At 54.9% G+C, this 25,751-nt stretch overlaps 1 protein-coding gene across 1 annotated transcript; it reads right to left on the bottom strand.

Annotated features, from left to right (window-relative positions):
- Positions 1-12,336: 12,336 nt before the first annotated feature.
- MESP1 (mesoderm posterior bHLH transcription factor 1) lies at positions 12,337-13,775 on the bottom strand. Its single transcript, XM_050797695.1, has 2 exons — positions 12,962-13,775; positions 12,337-12,689 (listed from the first exon to the last, which is right to left on the bottom strand). Exons 1-2 carry the CDS (start codon positions 13,694-13,696, stop codon positions 12,606-12,608), a joined length of 819 nt encoding a protein of 272 aa, XP_050653652.1. The 5' UTR covers positions 13,697-13,775; the 3' UTR covers positions 12,337-12,605.
- Positions 13,776-25,751: the final 11,976 nt, after the last annotated feature.

Genomic DNA, 25,751 nt, shown 5'->3' with positions numbered 1-25,751 from the left:
CTCTCACATTGCTGTGGTATATAACCCATCATTCCCACCGAGTCCAAACCCCAGCAGAGCCCAGATGATGGTTTCAACCAGAGTCCTTGGCCTGGTGAGGACCACTCACCTCCTAGGCCCTGGAGAGCCACTGTCCTCAGATGAGCAAGACGCCCCGCCCACCAGCAACAGTGAGGCCCCCTGTTCTCCCCACCCACTTCTCCCTCCCCCGGCTGGCTCACACCTTTATAGAATAGTTTGGAGGAGCTAGGCTCAGGGTGGTGGCATAAGGGCCTGAGGTCACACAGGTATGAGAGGCAGAGTGGGAGGGAGAGGCGGCAGGCAGGAGCTGGGCCACTGCTGCCCCGGCCTGCTGGCCTGGGAACGCTAGAGGCGGCTGAGCAGAGAGACGCCTTGCTCTTCTCTAGAAACTGTCCTCCCAGAAATACCAGATTGAGGGGTCCCCAGCAGCCCAAGGGATCCGTGAGGACACTGTGTGGAACCTTGGAGGCTGAGGGGGATCAAGTGTCCCAGCCTGGTCCTAGGCCTGCTTGGTCTCTTGGGTGAGAAACTACCTGGGAGGGTGACTGCACAGAGTTTGTGATGGCTGCTGCTTTTGCGGCCCCATCCACTTCCTCCCTGGGTCACACACCACATTCCTTGTTGGCCAGACACCTCCCGTGTGGCACTGATACTGGCGGGCTGACTGTCCCCCTGGATGAGAGGATCCCCGCCTGGAGACACTCTGGCCCTCTCCACACCCCACCATGGGAATGAAATATAACCACCAACATAGCTCTTGGCAGTAATTCCCTCTGTACAACAGGTGCTCTGGCAGCTCTCTGGAGATGAGGGAGGAGAACTTAGGAAGATGGTCTTGGTTTACACACCACCTAAAGGTGATGGGGAACCAACATTTCTGTGGTTAGTGTATTTTCCACTTAAGCTTTAAGCAACCTTGTGAAACACAGATGTTATCCCCATTTTACAAAGAAAGGAACTGAGACTCAGGTGAGACAGTGTAGAACAGCCTGTGTCAAGTCCCCATGGGCTTCTCCATAGCAAATGCTAGAAACCCAACACAAACTACCTTAGCAAAAAGGGGGATGTGTTGGCTCAGATAACTTAGCCGTTCAGGAGTCATGCTCTCGGTGTGGCTGGAGTCTCCCTCCGCCTCTCAGTTCCAATTCCCCCTTCAGGCAGGCCTTCCACTTGGATGACACTAGAAGCACCCGGTGGACCACCCCTTCCTAATAGTGCTGGCAAAGCCCTGAGCCTGCTCCTCACTGGCCTGCATGTGGTCTCTTTCCTGAACCGCTCACTGTAATGATGGTCAGGCCTGCAGCAGGTGTCCATCCTTGGAAGGAGGGAGAGGTCTTGCCACCCCCAAACCAAGGACTGACAGGGGAAGAGCTCTCTGGGGAAAGGAGATGACAGGGCCATGAGGGAGGAAGGCAGGAGGAATGCTGAGCAGGCAGACAACAGAGGCACCTGGCCTAGGAGAGCCAGCAGGGAGCCCCGCCCACCCTCTGCCAAGACATGTGCTGCCAACACCTGGCCACCTTCTCCTTTCCCAGCGTGTGAGGGGAGAGCAGGTGGGGAGAGAGGAGCTGAGGCATTCACAAGGTGTCTTATGTGCCAGGTCCCACCAGCGGGACGAGGGAGAAGGAACCAGGGCTGGTCAGCACTAGGCTGGCACTCCCCAGCTGGTAGGCTGGGCTGCCACGGCTCCAGTGACCTCCGCCTATGCAGCCCCAGGCAGAGCTTGCCATGCCTGTGGGCCCAAAAGAGATCTTTGCCTTCTGGGTGACAGACCCCATGGAAACATCAAGAACCTTATGTCAGCCAGGCGCACTGGCTCACGCCTATAATCCCAGCACTTTGGGAGGCCGAGGCAGGGGGATCATGAGGTCAGGAGATCGAGACCATCCTGGCTAACACAGTGAAACCCCGTCTCTACCAAGAATACAAAAAATTAGCCGGGCATGGTGGCGGGCGCCTGTAGTTCCAGCTACTCGGGAGGCTGAGGCAGGAAAATGCGTGAACCCAGGAGGTGGAGCTTGTAGTGAGCCAAGATTGCGCCACTGCACTCCAGCCTGGGCGACAGAGCAGAGCAAGACTCTGTCTAAAAAAACAAAAAAACAAAACAAAACAAAAAAACAACCTTAAGTCTTCTCAGGGACTGTTGGAACTAGAGTAAGGCAAACCAGTGCCCAGGTGCACCATCCACACATCCACACAGCATTCATACCTCCACATAGAACCCAAACCTCCACACATTCACACCTCCACACAGCATCCACACCTCTACACAGGAGCCACACCTCCACATATCCACACAGCATGCACACCACCACATGGCATCCACACCTCCACACATCCACACAGAATCCAGACCTCCACACATCCACACATCCACACAGCATCCACACCTCCACACAGCATCCACAGTGCTACACATCATCCACACCGCTACACAGGAGCCACACCTCCACACATCCACACAGCATGCACACCTCCACACATCCACACAGCATGCACACCTCCACACATCCACACAGCATGCACACCTCCACACATCCACACAGCATCCACACCTCCACACAGCATCCACAGTGCTACACATCATCCACACCGCTACACAGGAGCCACACCTCCACACATCCACACAGCATGCACACCTCCACACATCCACACAGCATGCACACCTCCACATGGCATCCACACCGCCACACATCCACACAGCATCCACACCTCCACACGGCATCCACACATTCACACAGCGTCCACACAGCATCCACACCTCCACACAGCATCCACACCGCTACACATCCACACAGAATCCAGACCTCCACACACCATCCACACCGCTACACAGGAGCCACACCTCCACACATCCACACCGCTACACAGGAGCCACACCTCCACACATCCACACAGCATGCACACCTCCACATGGCATCCACACTGCCACACATCCACACAGCATCCACACCTCCACACATCCACACCGCATCCACACCTCCACACGGCATCCACACATCCACACAGCATCCACACCTCCACACATCCACACCGCATCCACACCTCCACACGGCATCCACACATCCACACAGCATCCACACCTCCACACATCCACACTGCATCCACACCTCCACACGGCATCCACACATCCACACAGCATCCACACCGCTACACATCCACACAGAATCCAGACCTCCACACAGCATCCACACCGCTACACACCATCCACACCGCTACACAGGAGCCACACCTCCACACCTCCACACCTCCACACACCATCCACACCGCTACACAGGAGCCACACCTCCACACATCCACACAGCATGCACACCTCCACATGGCATCCACACTGCCACACATCCACACAGCATCCACACCTCCACACCTCCACACGGCATCCACACCTCCACACGGCATCCACACATCCACACAGCATCCACACCTCCACACAGCATCCACACATTCACACAGCATCCACACTGCTACACACCATCCACACCTCTACACAGGAGCCACACTTCCACACAGCATCCACACCTCCACACATTCACACCTCCACACAGCATCCACACCGCCACACATCCACACAGAATCCAGACCTCCACACAGCATCCACACATTCACACAGTGTCCACACAGCATCCACACCGCTACACAGGAGCCACACCTCCACACATCCACACCTCCACATATCCACACCTCTACACAGGAGCCACACCTCCACACAGCATGCACACCTCCACACATCCACACAGCATCCACACCTCCACACCTCCACACAGCATCCACACCTCCACACATCCACACAGCATCCACACCTCCACACATCCACACAGCATCCACACCTCCACACCTCCACACAGCATCCACACCTCCACACATCCACACAGCATCCACACCTCCACACGGCATCCACACCTCCACACATCCACACCGCCACACATCCACACAGCATCCACACCTCCACACGGCATCCACACATTCACACAGCGTCCACACAGCATCCACACCTCCACACAGCATCCACACCGCTACACATCCACACAGAATCCAGACCTCCACACACCATCCACACCGCTACACAGGAGCCACACCTCCACACCTCCACACAGCATGCACACCTCCACATGGCATCCACACTGCCACACATCCACACAGCATCCACACCTCCACACATCCACACACGCATCCACACCTCCACACGGCATCCACACATCCACACAGCATCCACACCTCCACACATCCACACCGCATCCACACCTCCACACGGCATCCACACATCCACACAGCATCCACACCTCCACACATCCACACTGCATCCACACCTCCACACGGCATCCACACAGCCACACAGCATCCACACCGCTACACATCCACACAGAATCCAGACCTCCACACAGCATCCACACCGCTACACACCATCCACACCGCTACACAGGAGCCACACCTCCACACCTCCACACCTCCACACACCATCCACACCGCTACACAGGAGCCACACCTCCACACATCCACACAGCATGCACACCTCCACACATCCACACAGCATGCACACCTCCACACATCCACACAGCATGCACACCTCCACATGGCATCCACACCGCCACACATCCACACAGCATCCACACCTCCACACGGCATCCACACATTCACACAGCGTCCACACAGCATCCACACCTCCACACAGCATCCACACCGCTACACATCCACACAGAATCCAGACCTCCACACACCATCCACACCGCTACACAGGAGCCACACCTCCACACCTCCACACAGCATGCACACCTCCACATGGCATCCACACTGCCACACATCCACACAGCATCCACACCTCCACACATCCACACCGCATCCACACCTCCACACGGCATCCACACATCCACACAGCATCCACACCTCCACACATCCACACCGCATCCACACCTCCACACGGCATCCACACATCCACACAGCATCCACACCTCCACACATCCACACTGCATCCACACCTCCACACGGCATCCACACATCCACACAGCATCCACACCGCTACACATCCACACAGAATCCAGACCTCCACACAGCATCCACACCGCTACACACCATCCACACCGCTACACAGGAGCCACACCTCCACACCTCCACACCTCCACACACCATCCACACCGCTACACAGGAGCCACACCTCCACACATCCACACAGCATGCACACCTCCACACATCCACACAGCATCCACACCTCCACACATCCACACAGCATGCACACCTCCACATGGCATCCACACCGCCACACATCCACACAGCATCCACACCTCCACACGGCATCCACACATTCACACAGCGTCCACACAGCATCCACACCTCCACACAGCATCCACACCGCTACACATCCACACAGAATCCAGACCTCCACACACCATCCACACCGCTACACAGGAGCCACACCTCCACACCTCCACACAGCATGCACACCTCCACATGGCATCCACACTGCCACACATCCACACAGCATCCACACCTCCACACATCCACACCGCATCCACACCTCCACACGGCATCCACACATCCACCAGCATCCACACCTCCACACATCCACACCGCATCCACACCTCCACACGGCATCCACACATCCACACAGCATCCACACCTCCACACATCCACACTGCATCCACACCTCCACACGGCATCCACACATCCACACAGCATCCACACCGCTACACATCCACACAGAATCCAGACCTCCACACAGCATCCACACCGCTACACACCATCCACACCGCTACACAGGAGCCACACCTCCACACCTCCACACCTCCACACACCATCCACACCGCTACACAGGAGCCACACCTTCACACATCCACACAGCATGCACACCTCCACACATCCACACAGCATGCACACCTCCACACATCCACACAGCATGCACACCTCCACATGGCATCCACACCGCCACACATCCACACAGCATCCACACCTCCACACGGCATCCACACATTCACACAGCGTCCACACAGCATCCACACCTCCACACAGCATCCACACCGCTACACATCCACACAGAATCCAGACCTCCACACAGCATCCACACCGCTACACACCATCCACACCGCTACACAGGAGCCACACCTCCACACATCCACACAGCATGCACACCTCCACATGGCATCCACACTGCCACACATCCACACAGCATCCACACCTCCACACCTCCACACGGCATCCACACCTCCACACGGCATCCACACATCCACACAGCATCCACACCTCCACACAGCATCCACACATTCACACAGCATCCACACTGCTACACACCATCCACACCTCTACACAGGAGCCACACCTCCACACAGCATCCACACCTCCACACATTCACACCTCCACACGGCATCCACACCGCCACACATCCACACAGAATCCAGACCTCCACACAGCATCCACACATTCATACAGCGTCCACACTGCTACACACCATCCACACCTGTACACAGGAGCCACACCTCCACACAGCATCCACACCTCCACACATTCACACCTCCACACAGCATCCACACCGCCACACATCCACACAGAATCCAGACCTCCACACAGCATCCACACATTCACACAGTGTCCACACAGCATCCACACCGCTACACAGGAGCCACACCTCCACACATCCACACCTCCACATATCCACACCTCTACACAGGAGCCACACCTCCACACAGCATGCACACCTCCACACATCCACACAGCATCCACACCTCCACACATCCACACAGCATCCACACCTCCACACGGCATCCACACCTCCACACATCCACACCGCCACACATCCACACAGCATCCACACCTCCACACGGCATCCACACCTCCACACATCCACACTGCCACATATCCACACAGCATCCACACCTCCACACCTCCACACAGCATCCACACCTCCACACATCCACACAGCATCCACACCTCCACACGGCATCCACACCTCCACACATCCACACCGCCACACATCCACACAGCATCCACACCTCCACACGGCATCCACACCTCCACACATCCACACTGCCACATATCCACACAGCATCCACACCTCCACACCTCCACACAGCATCCACACCTCCACACATCCACACAGCATCCACACCTCCACACATCCACACAGCATCCACACCTCCACACATCCACACAGCATCCACACCTCCAACATCCACACAGCATCCACACCTCCACACATCCACACCGCATCCACACCTCCACACATCCACACCGCATCCACACCTCCACACATCCACACCGCATCCACACCTCCACACATCCACACCGCATCCACACCTCCACACATCCACACAGCATCCACACCTCCACACATCCACACCGCATCCACACCTCCACACATCCACACCGCATCCACACCTCCACACATCCACACAGCATCCACACCTCCACACATCCACACCGCATCCACACCTCCACACATCCACACCGCATCCACACCTCCACACATCCACACAGCATCCACACCTCCACACATCCACACAGCATCCACACCTCCACACATCCACACAGCATCCACACCTCCACACATCCACACCGCATCCACACCTCCACACATCCACACCGCATCCACACCTCCACACATCCACACAGCATCCACACCTCCAACATCCACACAGCATCCACACCTCCACACATCCACACCGCATCCACACCTCCACACATCCACACCTCCACACCTCCACACAGCATCCACACCTCCACACCTCCACACCTCCACACAGCATCCACACCTCCACACCTCCACACAGCATCCACACCTCCACACCTCCACACAGCATCCACACCTCCACACAGCATCCTCACCTCCACACAACATCCATACCTCTACACAGCCACACCACATCCACACCTCTACACATCCACACAGCACCCACACCTCCACACATCCACACAGCATCCACACCTCCACACCTCCACACAGCATCCTCACCTCCACACATCCACACCGCATCCACACCTCCACACAGCATTCTCACCTCCACACATCCACACAGCATCCACACCTCCACACATCCACACATCCAGACCTCCACACAGCATTCTCACCTCCACACATCCACACCTCCACACATCCACACCGCACCCACACCTCCACACATCCACACCGCATCCACACCTCCACACCTCCACACAGCATCCACACCTCCACACCTCCACACAGCATCCACACCTCCACACAGCATCCACACCTCCAACATCCACACAGCATCCACACCTCCACACAGCATCCACACCTCCACACAGCATCCACACCTCCACACAGCATTCTCACCTCCACACATCCACACCTCCACACATCCACACCGCACCCACACCTCCACACCTCCACACAGCATCCACACCTCCACACATCCACACAGCATCCACACCTCTACACAGCCACACAGCACCACACATCCCTGTCTCAACGTGGAGTGGCACGTGTGGTCCGCAAGTAGAAGCTGATTCCCTGCTCACCATGACACTGGTGGCCAGTGTGCCTTAGGAACATTATTTCACAGACAGGGCCTCACCACTCCCCCGCACACACACAGCCCAGCCACCACACAGACACACAGCCTTGTCTCCACACACACACACACAGCCCCGCCACCACACACACATGCACAGCCCAGCCTCAACACAAACACAGCCCCGCCTCCACACACACAGTCCCACTTCCACACACACACACAGCCCCACCACCACACACACACACACAGCCCCACCACCACACACACACACACAGCCCCGCCTCCACGCACACACAGCTCCGCCTCCACGCACACACAGTCCCGCCTCCACACACACACACACACAGCCCCACCACCACACACACACAGCCCTGCCTACACACACACACCCAGCCATCACACACACACAGCCCCACCTCCACACACAATGCCCTGCCTCCACACACACACACAGCCCTGCCTCCCCACACATACACACACAGCCCTGCCTCCACACACACACACAGCCCTGCCTCCCCACACATATACACACAGCCCCGCCTCCACACACACACAACCCCGTCTGCACACACACAGCCCCGCCTCCACACACACACACCCACCTCCCTACATACATACACACACAGCCCCGCCTCCACACACACACACAACCCCGTCTCCACACACACACAGCCCCACCTCCACACACACACAGCCCACCTCCCTACACACACAAAGCCCCACCTCCACACACACACACACACACAGCCACCACACACACAGCCCCGCCTCCACACACACACACACACACACACACAGCCCCGCCTCCACACACACACACACACACACATATAGCCCTGCCTACACACACACACACACAGCCCCACTGCCACACACACAGAGCCCCGCTGCCCCCCCACACACACAGCCCCTCCTCCACACACACACACACAGCCCCACTGCCACACACACACACATGTAAACACACACACAGCCCCGCCACCACACACACACATACACACACAGACACAGCCCCACCACCACACACACAAACAGCCCCGCCGCCACACACACACAGCCCCGCCACCAAACACACATGCACGCGCACACACACGCACACACACACACAGCCCCACTGCCACACACACACACATCTACCTTGCTGCCAGGACTCTTGCAAAGACAGCCTTCACCAACCACCAGCACGCAGTTGGCCCTTCCCCAGGGACTGCACTCTAGCCTCATGGAAAAGTTCCTTGAGCTCCCTGTGCTTCAGCTTCTGCCTGTAAAACAGGGGGAGTGCAAACCTACCCACCTCGCCAGCGGCCCTGAGCCCAAATTTCAAGTCCTAACTAAGCACACAGCCTGGCTGAGGGTCACTGCTCTGGAAATGCTGGTTTCCCTGCGCTGGCCTTCTCACTAGGTGGTCCTGTGAAAGCAGCTCCCAAGAAGAGGAGGGCGGCTGGGGACCAGCGGGGACCAGAGGGCAGCTAGCTGGCCTCAGCAGGCACCCCCATGCTGGTGCAGTCTTTCTCGTTACCCCCTCCACGGCACATGGGGCCTGGCCCAGACCACTCCACAGTGGGGCACCCTGCCTGGGCCTCGGGGGAGGTGAGACAGCCCCCAATACCCTCTGTTCTTGAGACAAGCTGGTGTTCAGCCGTAGTGAGGGCAGCACACCCAGTGATTACACACACAGGTCTGGAGTCACAGCTGGGTCCAGATCCGAACACTGCCATCCACCATTGCAGCCTTTTTCTTAACCCTCCTGTTCTTAAAGTGGCTCTGCAGCTGGGGTTACCTCGCAGCGGGGCTGAGAACTGAGGTGAGGGAGGCTCCGCTACCATCTGGCACGGGGTGCCTACCTGGACGCTGGCTACTGTTGTCGGCTCTGTGAACAGGCACACAGGGTTTCCTCTGGGTGCGGGATGGCGCTGGCCGAGATGGGGGATGGGGACGCTGGAGCAGTGGGAGGTGTCCCCTTCCTATCTCCAGTCCTGAGTCTGGGCAGCTATTAGCAGAAGCTTGTTAATGAAAATTCACACCTAGGTGCTAATAAACAGCGGGCCACTCCCAGGCTCAGGGCCGGAGAAGAAGCCCTCTGCGGGGAAGGGGGCTGGCCAATGAGCCCCACTTATCTGTGAAAAGACTTGCTAATAACTTTAATTCCCCATTCTGAAACGCAGGGCCTTTGCCATGCAAATAGATCTTCTAAGCTGGGTCGGCTCCAGAAAACTTCCCACTCTACCCCAGTTAGGGTCCTGGGAGGGGAGTGAGAGATGGGACAGAGGAGCAGGAAAGGGGGTGACCCGCGGAGGTGTGAGGTCCCACCCCGCTGCAGGCATGACTTTTGGAGCACATTCTCTGTGGCCAAGCGCCAGCCCGGGTGTGCCCTGCCTGGCCTAGACCCCTGAACTGCAGATCAGGGACTCCATCCCACTCTGCATTACAGCCCCTCCCGGCGGGGCTAGAGTACTGGAAGGGATCTCTGAAGCAGTTGAAAAGCAAACCCAGCAGCATCAGCGGATGAACGGATAAACCAACTGTGATGTAGCTGAACAATGGAAGATTATTGGGCAGTAAAAAGAAATGAAGTTCTGACACAGGAGGCAGCATGGTGAGCCTTAAAAACACTGTGCTCAGTGAAAGAAGCCAGACACAAAAGGCCATATTTTATTATTCCTTTTATATGAAATATCCTGAAAAAACAAACCTATAGAGACAGAGACTAGATGAGTGAGTGCCAGGGGCTGGGAGTAGGGGAATAATGGGGAGTGATGTTAACAGGTACACGTTTTCTTTTGGGGGGTGAAAATGTTCTAAAATTAGTGGCAATGGTTGCAGAACTCTGTGGATGTACTAAAGCCATTCAATTGTTAAAAGAGTGAATTGTATGGTATGTGAATTATATCTTAATAAAGCTTTTATAAAAACAGACACTAAGGCCTGTGTTTCAGACACTTGAAGGAGAAGAGAGGAGAACTAGGTATCTATCCATAGAGGGTAAAGGACACTTGGCAAGGAGCCTACACATCCCTTCTTCCCACCCCACCCTCCAAGGATAACTGTTCCCTAGACACCCTGGCTGGATGAGGACACACTTTCTGGGCTCAAGGCTCCTGTCTCTTGCTCCCTGATGTGACTCCAGCCAATGCAGACAGGAGTGCAACTGCCTGTGTGGATTCTGATGCAACCCCATGGGCGATCATCTCACCCCAGCTAGGCCTCTAGGAGGTCATGGTTATATAAACTCAGGACCGCCACACTGTTATTTTTATCTCTAAGCCACAAGGCCAGGAAACCAGAGAAAAGGGAGATGGGAAAATGTCGGAGTAGGGGGTGGGAGGTCCAAGGCCAGGGTGCTCCAGTCTATGGAGAATAAGGCCCCAGGACACAAGAAAATGACCTCTTGTAGCTGTTATCCCTCAGGCCCCAACATGCATGAAGCTGGCAAAATCCTCCAAGAGCTGAGCGCTAGGACTCTGGAGGCCTACAGGGGCTTGAGTGCTGATCCTCATCCTTCTGTAAAATGGTTACTTGAATATAATAGGTACCTGATATACATACAACAAATAATAATGGAGTTGTATTTCTACACAGATATTTTGGTTTTAACCAGTTCCCCACCAGGTTCAAAGAAAAGATCAGCAGATTCTACTTGCTGCTGCCTTCTCAAAGGACGCCCCTCCCCACCCCTTCCAGGCTGACCCATCTGGACTAGATGCTGAGCCAGGGCTGGGGGTAAGGTCAAAGGGGGTTGGGCCTGTGGGGGTGGGAGGGCTAAAGATTGCAAGAACCCCTCCCACCTCTCCCATGCTCTTCTTTAGAGGGAGAGAGGGAGTTTTGTGTCCACAGGTAGGAAGAAGAAATTGCCAACTGACACCAGCAGTTTATTCACAAATAAATAAATTCACATTAGGCAGAGCCTCCTGCTTGCTTCAAAGTGTCTAACTCTATGGGTCCCTCCATGGAGGGGGGGTGCTGAGAAGGGCCGCTGTGGTGGGCAAGGCTCTCACCCGCAGGAATGCCCCTGCCGGGATCGCCGGTGCCCTCTTCCAGGAAAGGCAGTCTGCTAAGGAACCACTTCGAAGGGGCTGAGGCCAAAAGAGCCTCGGTGCTCATAGAGACGGCGTCAGTTGTCTGCTGTCACTTGGGCTCCTCAGGCAGCCACTCCAGAGGCGAGAGGGGCATCCAGGTCTCCAGCAGGGCCAGCACGTCGCCGGGAAGGAGCTGTAGCGAGAGAAGGAACAGGGCAGCCCTCAGCACTGGTGACCTTGTGCGGGTGTCCGCGTTCGTGGGCTCCACCCTCAGGGGGCCCCTAGCGAGGGGAGACCCAGTCCCCTGCGTGGCCTTTCCCTGCCCTCGCCTCTTGGCGCCCTGGGCATACTATGGAGGCCAGGCTGCTGGCGGGGAGCGGCAGGGTGCCTGGTCCTCGCCGTGGGGGGCGGTGGGGCTGTGCGCGGGGGCACGGCCGAAGGGGGAGCAGGGGAGGGGGCACTAACCGGGGACGGTGGGCTCGGCTCCATCACCTGCCCTTCCGAGCACGCTGCCTCGGCGAAGAGCGCAGGCAGGTCGCGCGGCTCGGGCACGGCTCGGGCTCCGGGGCAAGCAGGCAGGGACCCCCAGGACGCCCCGGCGCGGACGGCGGAGACCAGACCCAGCCTGCGCCCCTGCCCCTGCCGCTGCCCCTCCGCCTGCGTCCGTGTCTGCGTCTGCGCGGGGCAGCCGTCGGGGCACAGTGGGCAGCCCCGAGGGGACCCCGCGTCCCCGCGCTGCCGGCGCCGGCGCTGGCGCTGGAGACTCTCCTCGCTGAGGCCCAGCACGGCCGACAGGTGGCCGATGTAGCGGATGGCCAGGCGCAGCGTCTCGATCTTGGTTAGGCTCTGGCCGGCCGGCGCCACGGACGGCGGTAGAAAGCGGCGCAGCTCGTGCAGGGCGCGGGCCAGCGTGCGCATGCGCAGTTTCTCCCGCTCACTGGCGCTCTGCCTCTGCCCGCTGCCCAGGCGGCTGCTGCGCGAGCCGCGCTTCCCTACGGTGGGGGCGCGGGGATCCAGGCGGGAGCCGGGACGCGCGGCGCTCGGCACGGGGCTGTCGGCTGGGGTGCTGCCGCATGAGTCTGGGGACGAGACGAGGGAGCGGCCGCAGTCCCTGTCGGAGGGCGGCGGCCGCCGAGTTGGGCCCCAGGCCGCGGAGAGCATCCAGGACTCGGAGAGCGGTGGGCACAGGGGCCGGGCCATGGCAGCGACGGCGCGTCTGGGGGCCGGCGACCGGCGGCTGTTTTATGCCGAGCCCGAGGTGTGAAGTGGCCCCTTCCAGGCCGCATCAGCACATCAAAGTGGGCTCGGGGCTTCGAGGGGGTGGAGCCCGACCCTTTGAATCCACAGCGGGGGGCGAAGGTGCCAGCCCCTTGGCTGCGCCTGTTTCGCCCCACCTGGGCCCTCGCTTGGGCGCCCGACCCAGCCTCTCGGACTTACCGCGTGCGCCCAGTGTTGGGTGAAGCCCGGGGCGTTGGGCCAGCCCTACAGGTTAAAGGAAGCTGGGTCAGAAAAACGAAGTCTAGAGCCTAGGTTTGGGGCCTGTCTTTACCTGTTGGGGATATTATGCAAATTCTTAGTTCTTTTACACCTTAGCTTCCAATCTGTATAATGGAAGCCTCAGGGCATACGCCAACTGGACAATGGAGTAGAGTAAGGACCAGGAGCAGGGGCCCTCATTCCCTCTAGAGGTGGGGAAAGCAGTAAACCACTTCTCCTTTGAGGCAGGATGGCCCTGGGTAGACCCTTCCCTGTTGAGGACGTGTGGACATGCAAGGAAGCTTGCACCCTGGCAAATCCAGTCTGGTCAGGTTGCTGGACCTTCTGAGCAGAGGGAGGGGGCAAGCCTGCTCCTCCAACCCCAGGACACCTCTAGCCTGGCAGGGTCTGGGGCTCGGCCTGTTGCCACAGCTGTCACCACTGGACTCTACCTGATGTTCTGCAGCCTTTGGACAGGTATAACAGGTTTTCCCAATGAAATGTGAGTGGAAATGATGCAGCAAAGGCATTTGACAAAACCCAACACTCCTCGTGATAAAAATTCTCAGCAAACTAAGAATAGAAAGGAATTTCAGGCCGGGCGCGGTGGCTCAAGCCTGTAATCCCAGCACTTTGGGAGGCCTAGACGGGTGGATCACGAGGTCAGGAGATGGAGACCATCCTGGCTAACACGGTGAAACTCCGTCTCTACTAAAAAATACAAAAAACTAGCCGGGCGAGGTGGCGGGCCCCTGTAGTCCCAGCTACTCGGGAGGCTGAGGCAGGAGAATGGCGTGAACCCGGGAGGCGGAGCTTGCAGTGAGCCGAGATCCGGCCATTGCACTCCAGCCTGGGCGACAGAGCGAGACTCCGTCTCAAAAAAAAAAAGAAAGGAATTTCATCAACCTGATGAAAGGCTTCTACAAAGAACCTACAGGTAGCCTCATACTGAGTGGTGAAAGACTGAAAGCTTCCCCACGTCCCCCGATTTCAGGAACAAAGCGAGGGGTGTCTCTCTTACCACTCCTATTCAACATTGTACCAGATGGAGGATCTAGGCTGTGCAATTAGGCAACAAATAAAAGACATACATGTCAGAAAGGAAGAAATAAACCTCTTCGCAGGTTATGGCAGCTCTGGGCCCTGCTGCACATGAGCCTGATCAATTTAAAGCCGAATCCTGGCTCCAGGAAACCCATGAGACTACCAAAAGGTCGGAGAAGAGGTAGAAAATGTGGCAGAGGCCATAGAAGAGAAAGGCAAAGAGGAAACTGACTCTGCTGGGCTTTGAGGATGGCCAGACTCTATTTTACATCAGAATCCCAAAATACAGATTTAATGAAGGAACTAGCTTCAGGCACCAGTATCATCCTTTAAGTATCAATAGACTGCAGTATCTTACTGATTTGGGTCCTGTTGATCCTACTCATCCTATTGACTTAAAGCAGCTTGTCAATGGAAGAGGTGTGACCATTCAGCCACTTAAAGAGGATTATGGTGTTCAGCTGGTCGAAAAGGCTGCTGACACCTTTCAGGTGAAAGTTAATATTGGGCCGGGCGCGGTGGCTCATGCCTGTAATCCCAGCACTTTGGGAGGCTGAGGTGGGCGGATCATGAGGTCAGGAGATTGAGACCATCCTGGCCAACATGGTGAAACCTCGTCTCTACTAAAAATACAAAAATTAGCTGGACGTGGTAGTCCCAGTTACTCAGGAGGCTGAGGCAGGAGAATCACTTGAACCCGGGAGGTGGAGGTTGCCGTGATCTGAGATTATGCCACTGCATTCTAGCCTGGTGACAGAGTGAGACTCTGTCTCAAAAAAAAAAAAAAAAAAAAAAAGTTAATATTGAAGTACAGTTGGCTTCAGAACTAGCTATTGCTGCAATTGGAAAAAAAAATGGTGGTGGTGTCACTACAGCCTTCTATGATCCAAGAAGTCTGGAAATTCTATCCAAACCTGTTCCATTCGTTTTGGGGACAACCCATTCCAAAAAGAATGCTTCCATCTGAAGCACTGGTACCATATTCCACCAATGGAAAGAATCATGGGAACCTGGCAGATCCTGCCAAATTTCCTGAAGCACAACTTGAGCTTGCCAGGAAGGACAGTTCTAATTTACTGGATATCACGAAAGAAGAACTCTTCGAATGTTCAGTACTCAGAAGGATCCAAGGCAGATTTTCTTTGGGTTTGCTCCAGGATGAATGCTGAATATGGTAGATAAGAAAATCCTAAAATCTACAGATGAAAATCTCCTCAAGTACTAGAGCTCATGAATTCCCATCCAAGAAAGCAGAGTTGTTAATACTAGAAAAGGGCCAGGCGCCGTGGCTCATGCCTGTTATCTCAGCACTTTGGGAGGCTGAGGCGGGCAGATCACGAGGTCAGGAGTTTGAGACCAGCCTGGCCAACATGGAGAAACCCCGTCTCTACTAAAAATACAAAAATTAGCAGGGCATGGTGGCAGACACCTGCAATCCCAGCTGCTCAGGAGGCTGAGGATAATCGCTTGAACCCGGGAAGTGGAAGTTACAGTGAGCCAAGATCGCGCCATTGCACACCAGCCTGGGTGAAATTTCACCTGGCCCCTCAGGGGTTTGAGTTGGCACCCTGGTCTTAACAGGTACTTCATGCATGGCTATCTGCTCTCCAGCCAGACTGTGAAGTACCTGGTGTCTGGCATCATATCTTTACGCGTTTTCAAGTGGGATGGTTTCTTTCAGTGCCAGACGTCTGATTTTTATTTTTATTTTTTTGAGACAGGGCCTGGCTCTGTCGCTCAGGCTGGAGTGCTGTGGCACTATCTCGGCTCACTGCAACCTCCACCTCCTGGCTACATTGAAAGACGAAGAATTTTCTTGAATCACATATAAAATATGGTAATTCGGCTGGGCACGGTGGGATCATGCCTGTAATCCCAGCACTTTGGGAGGGCAAGGCAGGGGGATCGCTTGAGGTCAGGAGTTTGAAACCAGCCTGGCCAATATGATGAAACCCTGTCTCTACAAAAATACAAACAATTAGCCTGGTGTGGTGGCCCATGCCTGTAGACCCAGCTCTTGGGAGGCTGAGGCAGGAGAATCGCTTGAACCCTGGCAGTAGAGGTTGTAATAAGCTGAGATCGTGCCACTGCACTCCAGCCTGGTGACAGAGCAAGATTCTATCTAACAGCAACAACAACAAAAATACACTAACGAAAGCTGCTGCACTAACAAAATTGCAAAAAAAATAAAAATCTTGTAATGTTTTAAGAAGTTTATGGATTTGTGTTGGGCCTCATTCAAAGCCGTCCTGGGCCACAGGTTGGACAAGCTTGGTGTACACCAAACCACTCATCGTCTCCTCCCTCCTCCACCTCCTTTCCTCCCTACCCCTCCATTCACCTCTCACCCATCTTCTTTGCTTAACTTTCCTGGTTCTCAGCAATACCAGCTTTCTTCATGGTATGAAATTGCAGGGATGCCCACTTCACCTTCTCCTTCCAAGCAGTCACCAGATGACATCCCTTCTTTCTGTATTTTCTTCAGGTGCACCTCTTACTTTGCTTTTCTTTCTTTTTCTTTTATTTCCATTACCTAAATCCAGTCTTTCCCCCAACTTCCTTCACCCAGTCTAATCTTCTGTAGGAAACATTTCTTCCATTTTCCCTTCAATCTATATTCTTTCCTCTGGCCTCCAAAGATCTCTGGAATGTGGATCCTCTCAGCCCTCAGGCTGTCTCTGCTCTGGGACACAGACCCCTTGGCCCATGAGACTTGTCTTCCTCTGTTTTCCACACACACTACACCAAGTCCCACCTCTCTGCCTTTGCCCACGCCACTGCCCCACCCTGTAGTGCCCTCATTCCTACTTAGCAAGCTTTCTAAACATCAAGACCTAGCTCAACTTTTTTAATTTTTTATTTGTTTGTTTGTTTGTTTGTTTATGTTGAGAGCCTCGCTCTGTCACCCAGGCTGGAATGCAGTGGCGCCATCTCGACTCACTGCAACCTCTACCTCCCGGGTTCAAGTGATTCTCTTGCCTCAGCCTCCCAAGTAGCTGGGACTGCAGGTGTGTGCCAGCACGCCCAGCTAATTTTTGTGTTTTTAGTAAAGACGGGGTTTCTCCATGTTGGCCAGGCTAGTCTCGAAGTCCTGACTTCAAGAGATCCTCCCACCTGGGCCTTCCAAAGTGCTGGGATTACAGGCATGAGCCAGCGTGCCCAGCCCCAGCCCAACTTTTACCTTTGATGAAACTTTCTCTGAACTTTGGTATGGTAGTTTTCCAAACTATTTGTCTTCTTGTTCATGCTTTCATGTTTTACATCCTAATTGTTTCTAGTAGATTGTAAACTCCTTTGGAATAATGTCAGTATGTAATACTTAGTTACTTATCCAAGCAGTACAGGACACTCAGAGTTGATTTGCTGGTATGGAATAGATATGTGTCCCAATTTGTGTTTGTTTGTTTTCTTTCTTTTTTTGACACAGAGAGTTTTGCCCTGTTGCTCAGGCTGGAGCACAGTGGTGTGATCTAGGATCACTGCAGCTTCTGCCTCCCAGGCTCAAGCGATCCTCCCACCTCAGCCTCCTGAATAGCTGGGACCACAGGCGCATGCCACCATGCCTGACTAATCTTGGTATTTTTTGTAGATATGGGGTTTCACCATGTTGGCTAGGCTGGCCTTGAACTCCTGACCTCAAGTGATCCACCCACCTCAGCCTCGCAAAGTCCTGGGATTTCAGTTTTGCTGGTCTGATGTTTGGCATTCCCCCATGGCTTCCAGCCCAGTGAGCCTGATGCGTAAGCTGGTTTGTAGCAATGATGGCCCCATGACATGGTACCTTCTCCCTGGGCATGTCTCCCACCCCTCCTTCCTGGGATCTCTTCTGTCTCCTGCTGCTCTTGGCCTCCTCTGACACCTTCTGTGCCTCCTCCTCTGCTGTCTGTCCCAGCAGCCCCAGAATGCCTGTGCCCAGGGTCACATCCAGGAGAAGCAGTGCCAGCCAACCCCTAGAGTGGGGAGAAGGGGAGAAGCCCCCTCCCTGTGCATATGCCCTAGGACCCCATCTACACCCAAGGACAACCTGGCCCAGGAGGCACTTCCTCAGCCTGCAGCTGTCAGCAGAGCCCACTCCTTCTGGACTGCAGCAGATGGATGCCTTCCTGGGCTCCAGAGCCAACTCAGGAAACTGGCACGGGGGCCCAGTGACCATGCCTCTTTGATGCCACTAGGCCCAAGGGAACATGTGGTTGGGAATTGGTAAAGTGTTCTGTGTGCCGGGGTGGGAGCGGGTGCCAAGAAAAGGCCAGAAAGCGGCCGGGCATGGCGGCTCACGCCTGTAATCCCAGCACTTTGGGAGGCCGAGGCAGGTGGATCACCTGAGGTCAGGAGTTCGAGAGCAGCCTGGCCAACATGGTGAAACCCCATAGCTACTAAAAATACAAAAAAATTAACTGGACGTGGTGATAGGCACTTGTAATCCCAGCTACTCGGGAGGCTGAGGCAGGAGAATCGCTTGAACCCGGGAGGCAGAGGTTGCAGTGAGCTGAGATCATGCCATTGCACTCCAGCCTGAGCAACAAGAGCAAGACTCCATCTCAAAAAAAGAAAGAAAGAAAGAAACAAACAAACAAAAGAAAGAAAGAAACGTAAAGAAAAGAAAAGGCCGGAAAGCAGGAGGGCTGGACTTCAGGAGGCTCCAGGTACCCTGTGGTTCAGGGATTGCTAAGCTTCTCAATGCCAAGAAAGCCGATTCTCACATGATTGTGACTTCGTTTCATAGCTTTGAGTAAACTCAGAATGACCACAAACTCGTGTTATATCATCATATCTTTATTTGCAAGTAGAGCATTTGCTTTACACAGTTACAAAGTCAACACGTGCAGAGGGTACAGCAAATCTCTTTACCATGCTCTGGGGTTCCCAATTGCCTGTGCCAGAAGAAAGCGCCATTACTAGGTTGTCAACAATGCTTTGAAATGAATTTGGTTTTGGGTTTTTTTGTTTGTTTGTTTGTTTTCTTTTTCTTTTGCAGGGTCTTGTTCTGTCACCCAGGCTGGAGTGCAGTAGCACAATCTTGGCTCACTGCTGCCTCAACCCCCTGGGCTCAGACAATCCTCCCACTTCATCCTCCTCAGTAGCTGGAACCACAGGCACAGTGTATCACCACACCCGGCTAATTAAAAAAATTTTTTTGGATTGGGCGCAGCGGCTGATACCTGTAATCCCAGCACTTTGGGAGGCCAAGGTGGGTGGATCACGAGGTCAGGAGATCGAGAGCATCCTGGATAACACAGTGAAACCCCATCTGTACTAAAAATACAAAGAAATTAGCCAGGCATGGTGGACGTGCCTGAGTCCCAGTTACTCGGGAGGCTGAGGTAGGGGAATTGCTTGAATCCAGGAGGCAGAGGTTGCAGTGAGCCGAGATGGTGCCACTGCACTCCAGCCTGGGTGACAGAGCAAGACTCTGTCTCAAAAAAAAAAAAACAAAAAAAAAACCACCATACATACTTACATACATACATACATATATATGTATATATACATACATATACATAACACCATACATACATACATACATACATATATATATATATATGTCTATGTATATATATTTGTAGAGTCTGGGTCTCACTTTGTAACCCAGGCTGGTTTCAAATTCCTAGCTTCAAGTGATCCTCCCACCTCAGCCTCTCAAAGTGCTGGGATTATAGGTATGAGCCACCGTGCCCAGCCTGTATTTTATTAAGTACAAAATCAACTAGACATATTCGGACAAGAGATCATATGTGTGGGAAGCACACTGTATGTTGAAACCACAGCCCCTAGAAGCTCTCAGATCTGAAACTTAATAGCTAATGTTAAGCAGGTGGGAGCCACCGAGAGATCTGGAGCAGGAAAGGGACATCAGGAGTGGCCCATGACAGGAAGATCCCTGGTGTCACCACTGAGGAAAGGTTAGAAAGACACAGGGGCAAGTGTGAAGACAACCCACAAAGATGGCAAGAGAGAGGTGGGGCAGACTGGAGGGTTCTACCCCCAGTCCCATCTCTGGGGTCTTCAGCCCTCAAGGCTGACAAATTGGAGGGAACACGTGGAGTCCCTCCCTCTCTTGTTGCCGCTGGGGTCTCAGGAAAATCACCCCAGGGGCCCAGCTGGTGCAAGGGCAATGGTCAGTGGGCCTGATGGAACCAAGTTGGGGGATGGGAGGCACCCCAACCTCAAGCCCAGTCCCCGCCGCCTCCCACCATCAAGCCTCCTCTTCCCTGTCCCCTGCCTGTCTCCCCTTTGATCTCCTTATTGTGGCCAGCCTCTCCGGTGGGTTCACGTGGGGGCTGCCTGAGTTAATGAGTTCTCCGGGCGGCAGGGCCCACACGCTCTCCCACTGGGGTGAGGCCTTCACACCTCTGCGGCCTGTGTTTTGACAAGTGCCGGAGCTGGTGGCCTCTGCTCCCCTGGCCTGAGCCAACCCTCTGCCAAACGTGTAAGGCTGGGAAATGAGGCCTTGGGGCAGCCCCACAGGAGCGGAGGTGAGACAGCAAGCTGGGGCCAGGATGGGGGGCAGGCTGGACAGGGCAGCACCCTCTTCGGCTCAGGCCTGGGCCTCAGCCTCCCCACTCTGCCAAGCCTGCTTCCTCATGCCAAACCTGGGTCCTGGGCACTGCCCGGCCCCCCTCCCAGCCCCAAGGCCCTCATTTCCCGGCCAGCCCCTCTGACATAGGAGTGCTAATCAGAGGTGCTATGTAAATAGTTCCCTTGCAGCCCCTAATTCTGACCCTGCCGGAGCCAGAGGCCCCAGGAGAAGGAAGCGGCTCTCCTACTGCCAGCCTACTTAGCATCTCCTGGGAAGCTCCTAATTTGGGTGTCCCCCACAGCCAGGGATCTTCGCGCCACACCTCTGCAGCAACCCTCTCAGGGGAGAGATTGTTAGTAGTGAAGCCTCCACCTTCAGACAGCCCAGGACACCCCTCTGGAGTCTGGCCAATGTGGGCACGAGGCCCTCCCTTGCCAGGCACCACCTGTGCCACTTGGGCACCTCGCTTTCCACCTCTGGCCTCAGTGTCTTGTCTGTTGCTGTGCCACAGGATAATTCATGCCTTCTGGGCTGAGCATGCACGGATCAACTCAGGTTGCACGGAGCGTGCGTGCACACTACCGCCCTCCAAGGTCTGGCACTGTGCCGGAACTTGGCAGGGTCGCTGCTCACAACACACTTTGATATAAGTATAGCAGCACTCGCTTTGTAGATGACGAAACAGAGGCTCAGAGAGATTGTCCCACCTAACAGGGTGAGCAGGGGCTGAACTGGCATCCATCTGGCTCTGTCAGAGGCTGAAGCCTCTGTTCTGTCCTCCCTACACCTCCCATGTCTCCTTTGGAGGATGAGTGGCTCCTTCCATCCTGGAGGGAAGTCCTAAGAGTGAAGGGGTTGGGGACCCCTCCAGTCACATTAAGCCTCGCTTCACATCACAGAGACTAAGAAGAAAAAGAGGCCGGGCGCAGTGTTTCACACCTGTAATCCCCACACTTTGGAAGGCCCAGGCGGGTGGATCACCTGAGGCCAGGAGTTCGAGACCAGCCTGGCCAACGTGGAGAAACCCCATCTCTACTAAAAATACAAAAAATTAGCCGGGCGCGGTGGAGGGAGCCTGTAATCCCAGCTATTCAGGAGGCTGAGGCAGGAGAATCGCTTGAACCTGGGAGGCGGAGGCTGCAGTGAGCCGAGATCAAGCCCCTGCACTCCAGCCTGGGGAACAAGAGTGAAACTCTGTCTCAAAAGAAAAAAAAAAGAAGAAGAAGAAGAGGAAGAAGGAGAAGGAGAAGGAGAAGAAGCAGCAGCAGCAGAAGAGGTTTGCAGGCCCCATCTGGACTTGATGGGCCAGATCCCTGGAGGATGCAGCCTGAGGATAAAAAATAAAATCTCCCCAAATTATGCAGCAGTGCCCCATGATGAACACCCCACCCCAATCACCCCCATTAAAAGGTGAGAAAGGCCCTGGGGAGCACCCAGCCCCTGTGGGTCTCAGATAGTGAGGCCTGGAGACCATGCTTGGGCTGAAGCCCAGAGAAGTCAGAGGGCCCAGCAAGGCGGGCTCACCTTCCCCCACCTGTGTGTCCTTTCCTATCAGCCTCCTGCTGAGGCTCCGCAGCTCCCAGGGCAGCCCCTTCCAAGGACGATCACTCCCTCCCCTCACACCTTCAGCTCTCGGAGCCACTGAGCTGGCAAGCCATATGGAATAGATTATTCTAGACCCACAATAATCTGATTATCTGGCTACAGATCAGCTGGGTGCTCAGCCAGTGGAAGTCGCAGGCAGCCCAGGGGTGATGAGGAGGGAGGGGGTGGGAGAAAGGAGAGAAACTTGGCAGATTCCAGGAAAGGCTCAAGAGGAAGTGCCGCATCTTGGTGAGTCTAGAGGTGGCTGACAATGCAGGGTAAGCAGATAGCACCTTTCTCCTTAGGGATGTAGCATTTATGCTCCTTCACTTCCTCCAGGAAAGTGCCGGTGGGTCTCAGCCTTAGAGTGAAAAGTGGGGAAACTGAGGTATAAAGGGAGGAGGGATACTTGTCACACAATGCCACCTGCGAAATGGAGCAGGGGCTCCCGACTGCCTGCTGAGATGTCCTGGGGGACTCTGCCTGCCTTGGAAGGCCCCGCTCAGCACAGAGGGTTGACCCCTGGCTTTCCAGCGTTCACACACTCCCAACCATAGCCAACAGAGGGCGCTGCCCAGCCATCTGGGATCTTTGGGTCTGAGCTGGGCAAATCTTCCTCTAACCCATAAGGACGTTTTTCTGGGGCTAGGGCCAGAACCCAGGCTTGGCTCTACTTGGGGGTGCGCTGGGAGCTGTGTAGATGTGTCAGGAATGCTAGGCTGGCTTAAGAAATATATGAAGGCCGGTTCAGTGCCTGTGTGACAGGCCATGTGACCCCAGACAGGCCACTTGCCCTTTCTGGACCCATTTGCCCATCTGTCCACCAGGAAAAGCATGCATCCATGTGCAGACACGTGGAGCAGGACAGGAGCCCAGCAGAATGAGGAAAAGGGTGACAAGTTCAGGAAGGCAGGAGCCAAGCAGGGCTCAACCCCCCTCCCCAACACACACATGCCCCAGATGCAGCTGAGGTAGAAAGAGGCCAGACCACAAGCTGACCGAAACTCGAAACTCTTGCCAACTCTCGAGTGAGGGTTTGCAGACCTGGTTCAGCTGCCAACTTGGGTGCGCCCAGCCTGCTCAGGCCCTCCAGAAAAGCCCAGGATGGAGCTGTATCCAGGCAGGAAGTGACAGCTTTGGGCCCTCTCTAAGTGCCCTGTCTCCCCTACTGACTGCTCACAACAGAGGGTGGCTAGGCCTGGGCAGAAGGATGAAAAGTGTGGGGCCGACCCTGGTCACTAGCCTGGGACCCCATATGAGCCTGCCTGGTTCAGGCCCTTGGCCAGCTCCAGGTTCTCCATCTGAGGTTAGGGAAATGTCCCCGAGGTATCTTTTAGACCCAATAAAAAGCAGAGCAGGGCTCCTGGGGCCTAGCCGGAATGCCTGGGCAGGACCTGGGGAAGTGCAGCGCCAGTGGGTGGGGGTCCTTTGCCAGAGGCTGGGGACGGGGCATCCCTGGACAGGCTGGAAAACATTGAAGGGAAGGGGGAGAGAGCTTAAATTGGCCGGATGCGAAATAAAAAGAGGGGTCTTACGTGATCTGTACTGACCATGTGCCAAAGACCAAGGATAAGAGGAGCGCTGTCCTCAGCTCCCAAGGCCCTCACCAAGAGAAATCCATGATCCAGCCCTTGGCCTAAGCCAAGGAAGTTTTCTTCAGCCTCGTACATTATGCTCCACCCCAGGCCCTGAGAGCATACAGGATGGCCAGGTGCCGTTGCCAAGGTGCCCCAGATGTGTGGGCAGTGCTGCTGGCTGCCATTAACCAAGTCAGCCTCAACCACCCACCTCCTGGACTTGACAGGGCTGGGCTCGAGCTTCAGAACAGCCTCACCATGCCGTTTGACCAGCCATTCCCCCGACAGCAATTAATCCTGATTGGAAAAGATTAAAAGTGCAAGTTTAGACAGACTGCTTAGTGACAAAACCAAGGTGCAGAAATTTCATTCAGTATGGCACCATTGATAAAAGTAAAGTCAAAAGAAAATGAAATTTGAAAAACAGCCCCTCTACACAGAAAGTCATCGTATGATACCACGTATTCTGTAAGGGTCTATCATATATATGTGTATATGTACATAGACAGAGGCCTTGGGTATACACCAAATATAGAAAAACATACCATGACTTGTTTGGAGTGTGGGTGGGGGCACGTCTGAGTTCTGGGGGTTGGTCAAACTTGAATTTTGTCTTCAGTGTTTAAATTTTTCACAAAAAGGCTGCATTCATGTATTACATGCGTGATTTAAAAATAAGTTCTGGTCTACCGCCATACCACCCTGAACGCGCCCAATCTTGTCTGATCTCAGAAGCTAAGTACTAGGATGGGAGACAGCCTGGGAATACCGAGTGCTTTAGGTTTCTTTCTTATTTTTTTTTTTATTATTATTTAAAATTAAAAAGGCTGGGCATGGTAGCTCACGCCTGTAATCCCAGCACTTTGAGAGGCCCAGGAGGGCGGATCACTTGAGGTCAGGAGTTTGAGACCAGCCTGGCCAACATGGTGAAACTCCATCTCTACTAAAAATACAAAAATTAGCCAGGTGTGGTGGCGCATGCCTGTAATCCCAGCTACTCGAGAGGCTGAGGCAGGAGAGTCACTTGAACCCAGGAGGCAAAGGTTGCAGTAAGCCG

This window comes from Macaca thibetana, chromosome 7, assembly GCF_024542745.1.
Source record: "Macaca thibetana thibetana isolate TM-01 chromosome 7, ASM2454274v1, whole genome shotgun sequence".
In the NCBI taxonomy this organism is placed as follows: domain Eukaryota; kingdom Metazoa; phylum Chordata; class Mammalia; order Primates; family Cercopithecidae; genus Macaca; species Macaca thibetana.
The sequence above is the reverse complement of the archived record's forward strand: the minus strand, read 5'-3'. Positions and strand labels throughout refer to the sequence as shown.

Excerpts from the sequence above, each read along its gene's own strand:
- MESP1 (XM_050797695.1), bottom strand. The coding sequence starts at position 13,696 with ATGGCCCGGCCCCTGTGCCCACCGCTCTCCGAGTCCTGGATGCTCTCC. Across the intron at positions 12,690-12,961 it reads AGCCGAGCCCACCGTCCCCG|CTCCTTCCCGGCGACGTGCT; the intron begins GTTAGTGCCCCC and ends CTCTCGCTACAG.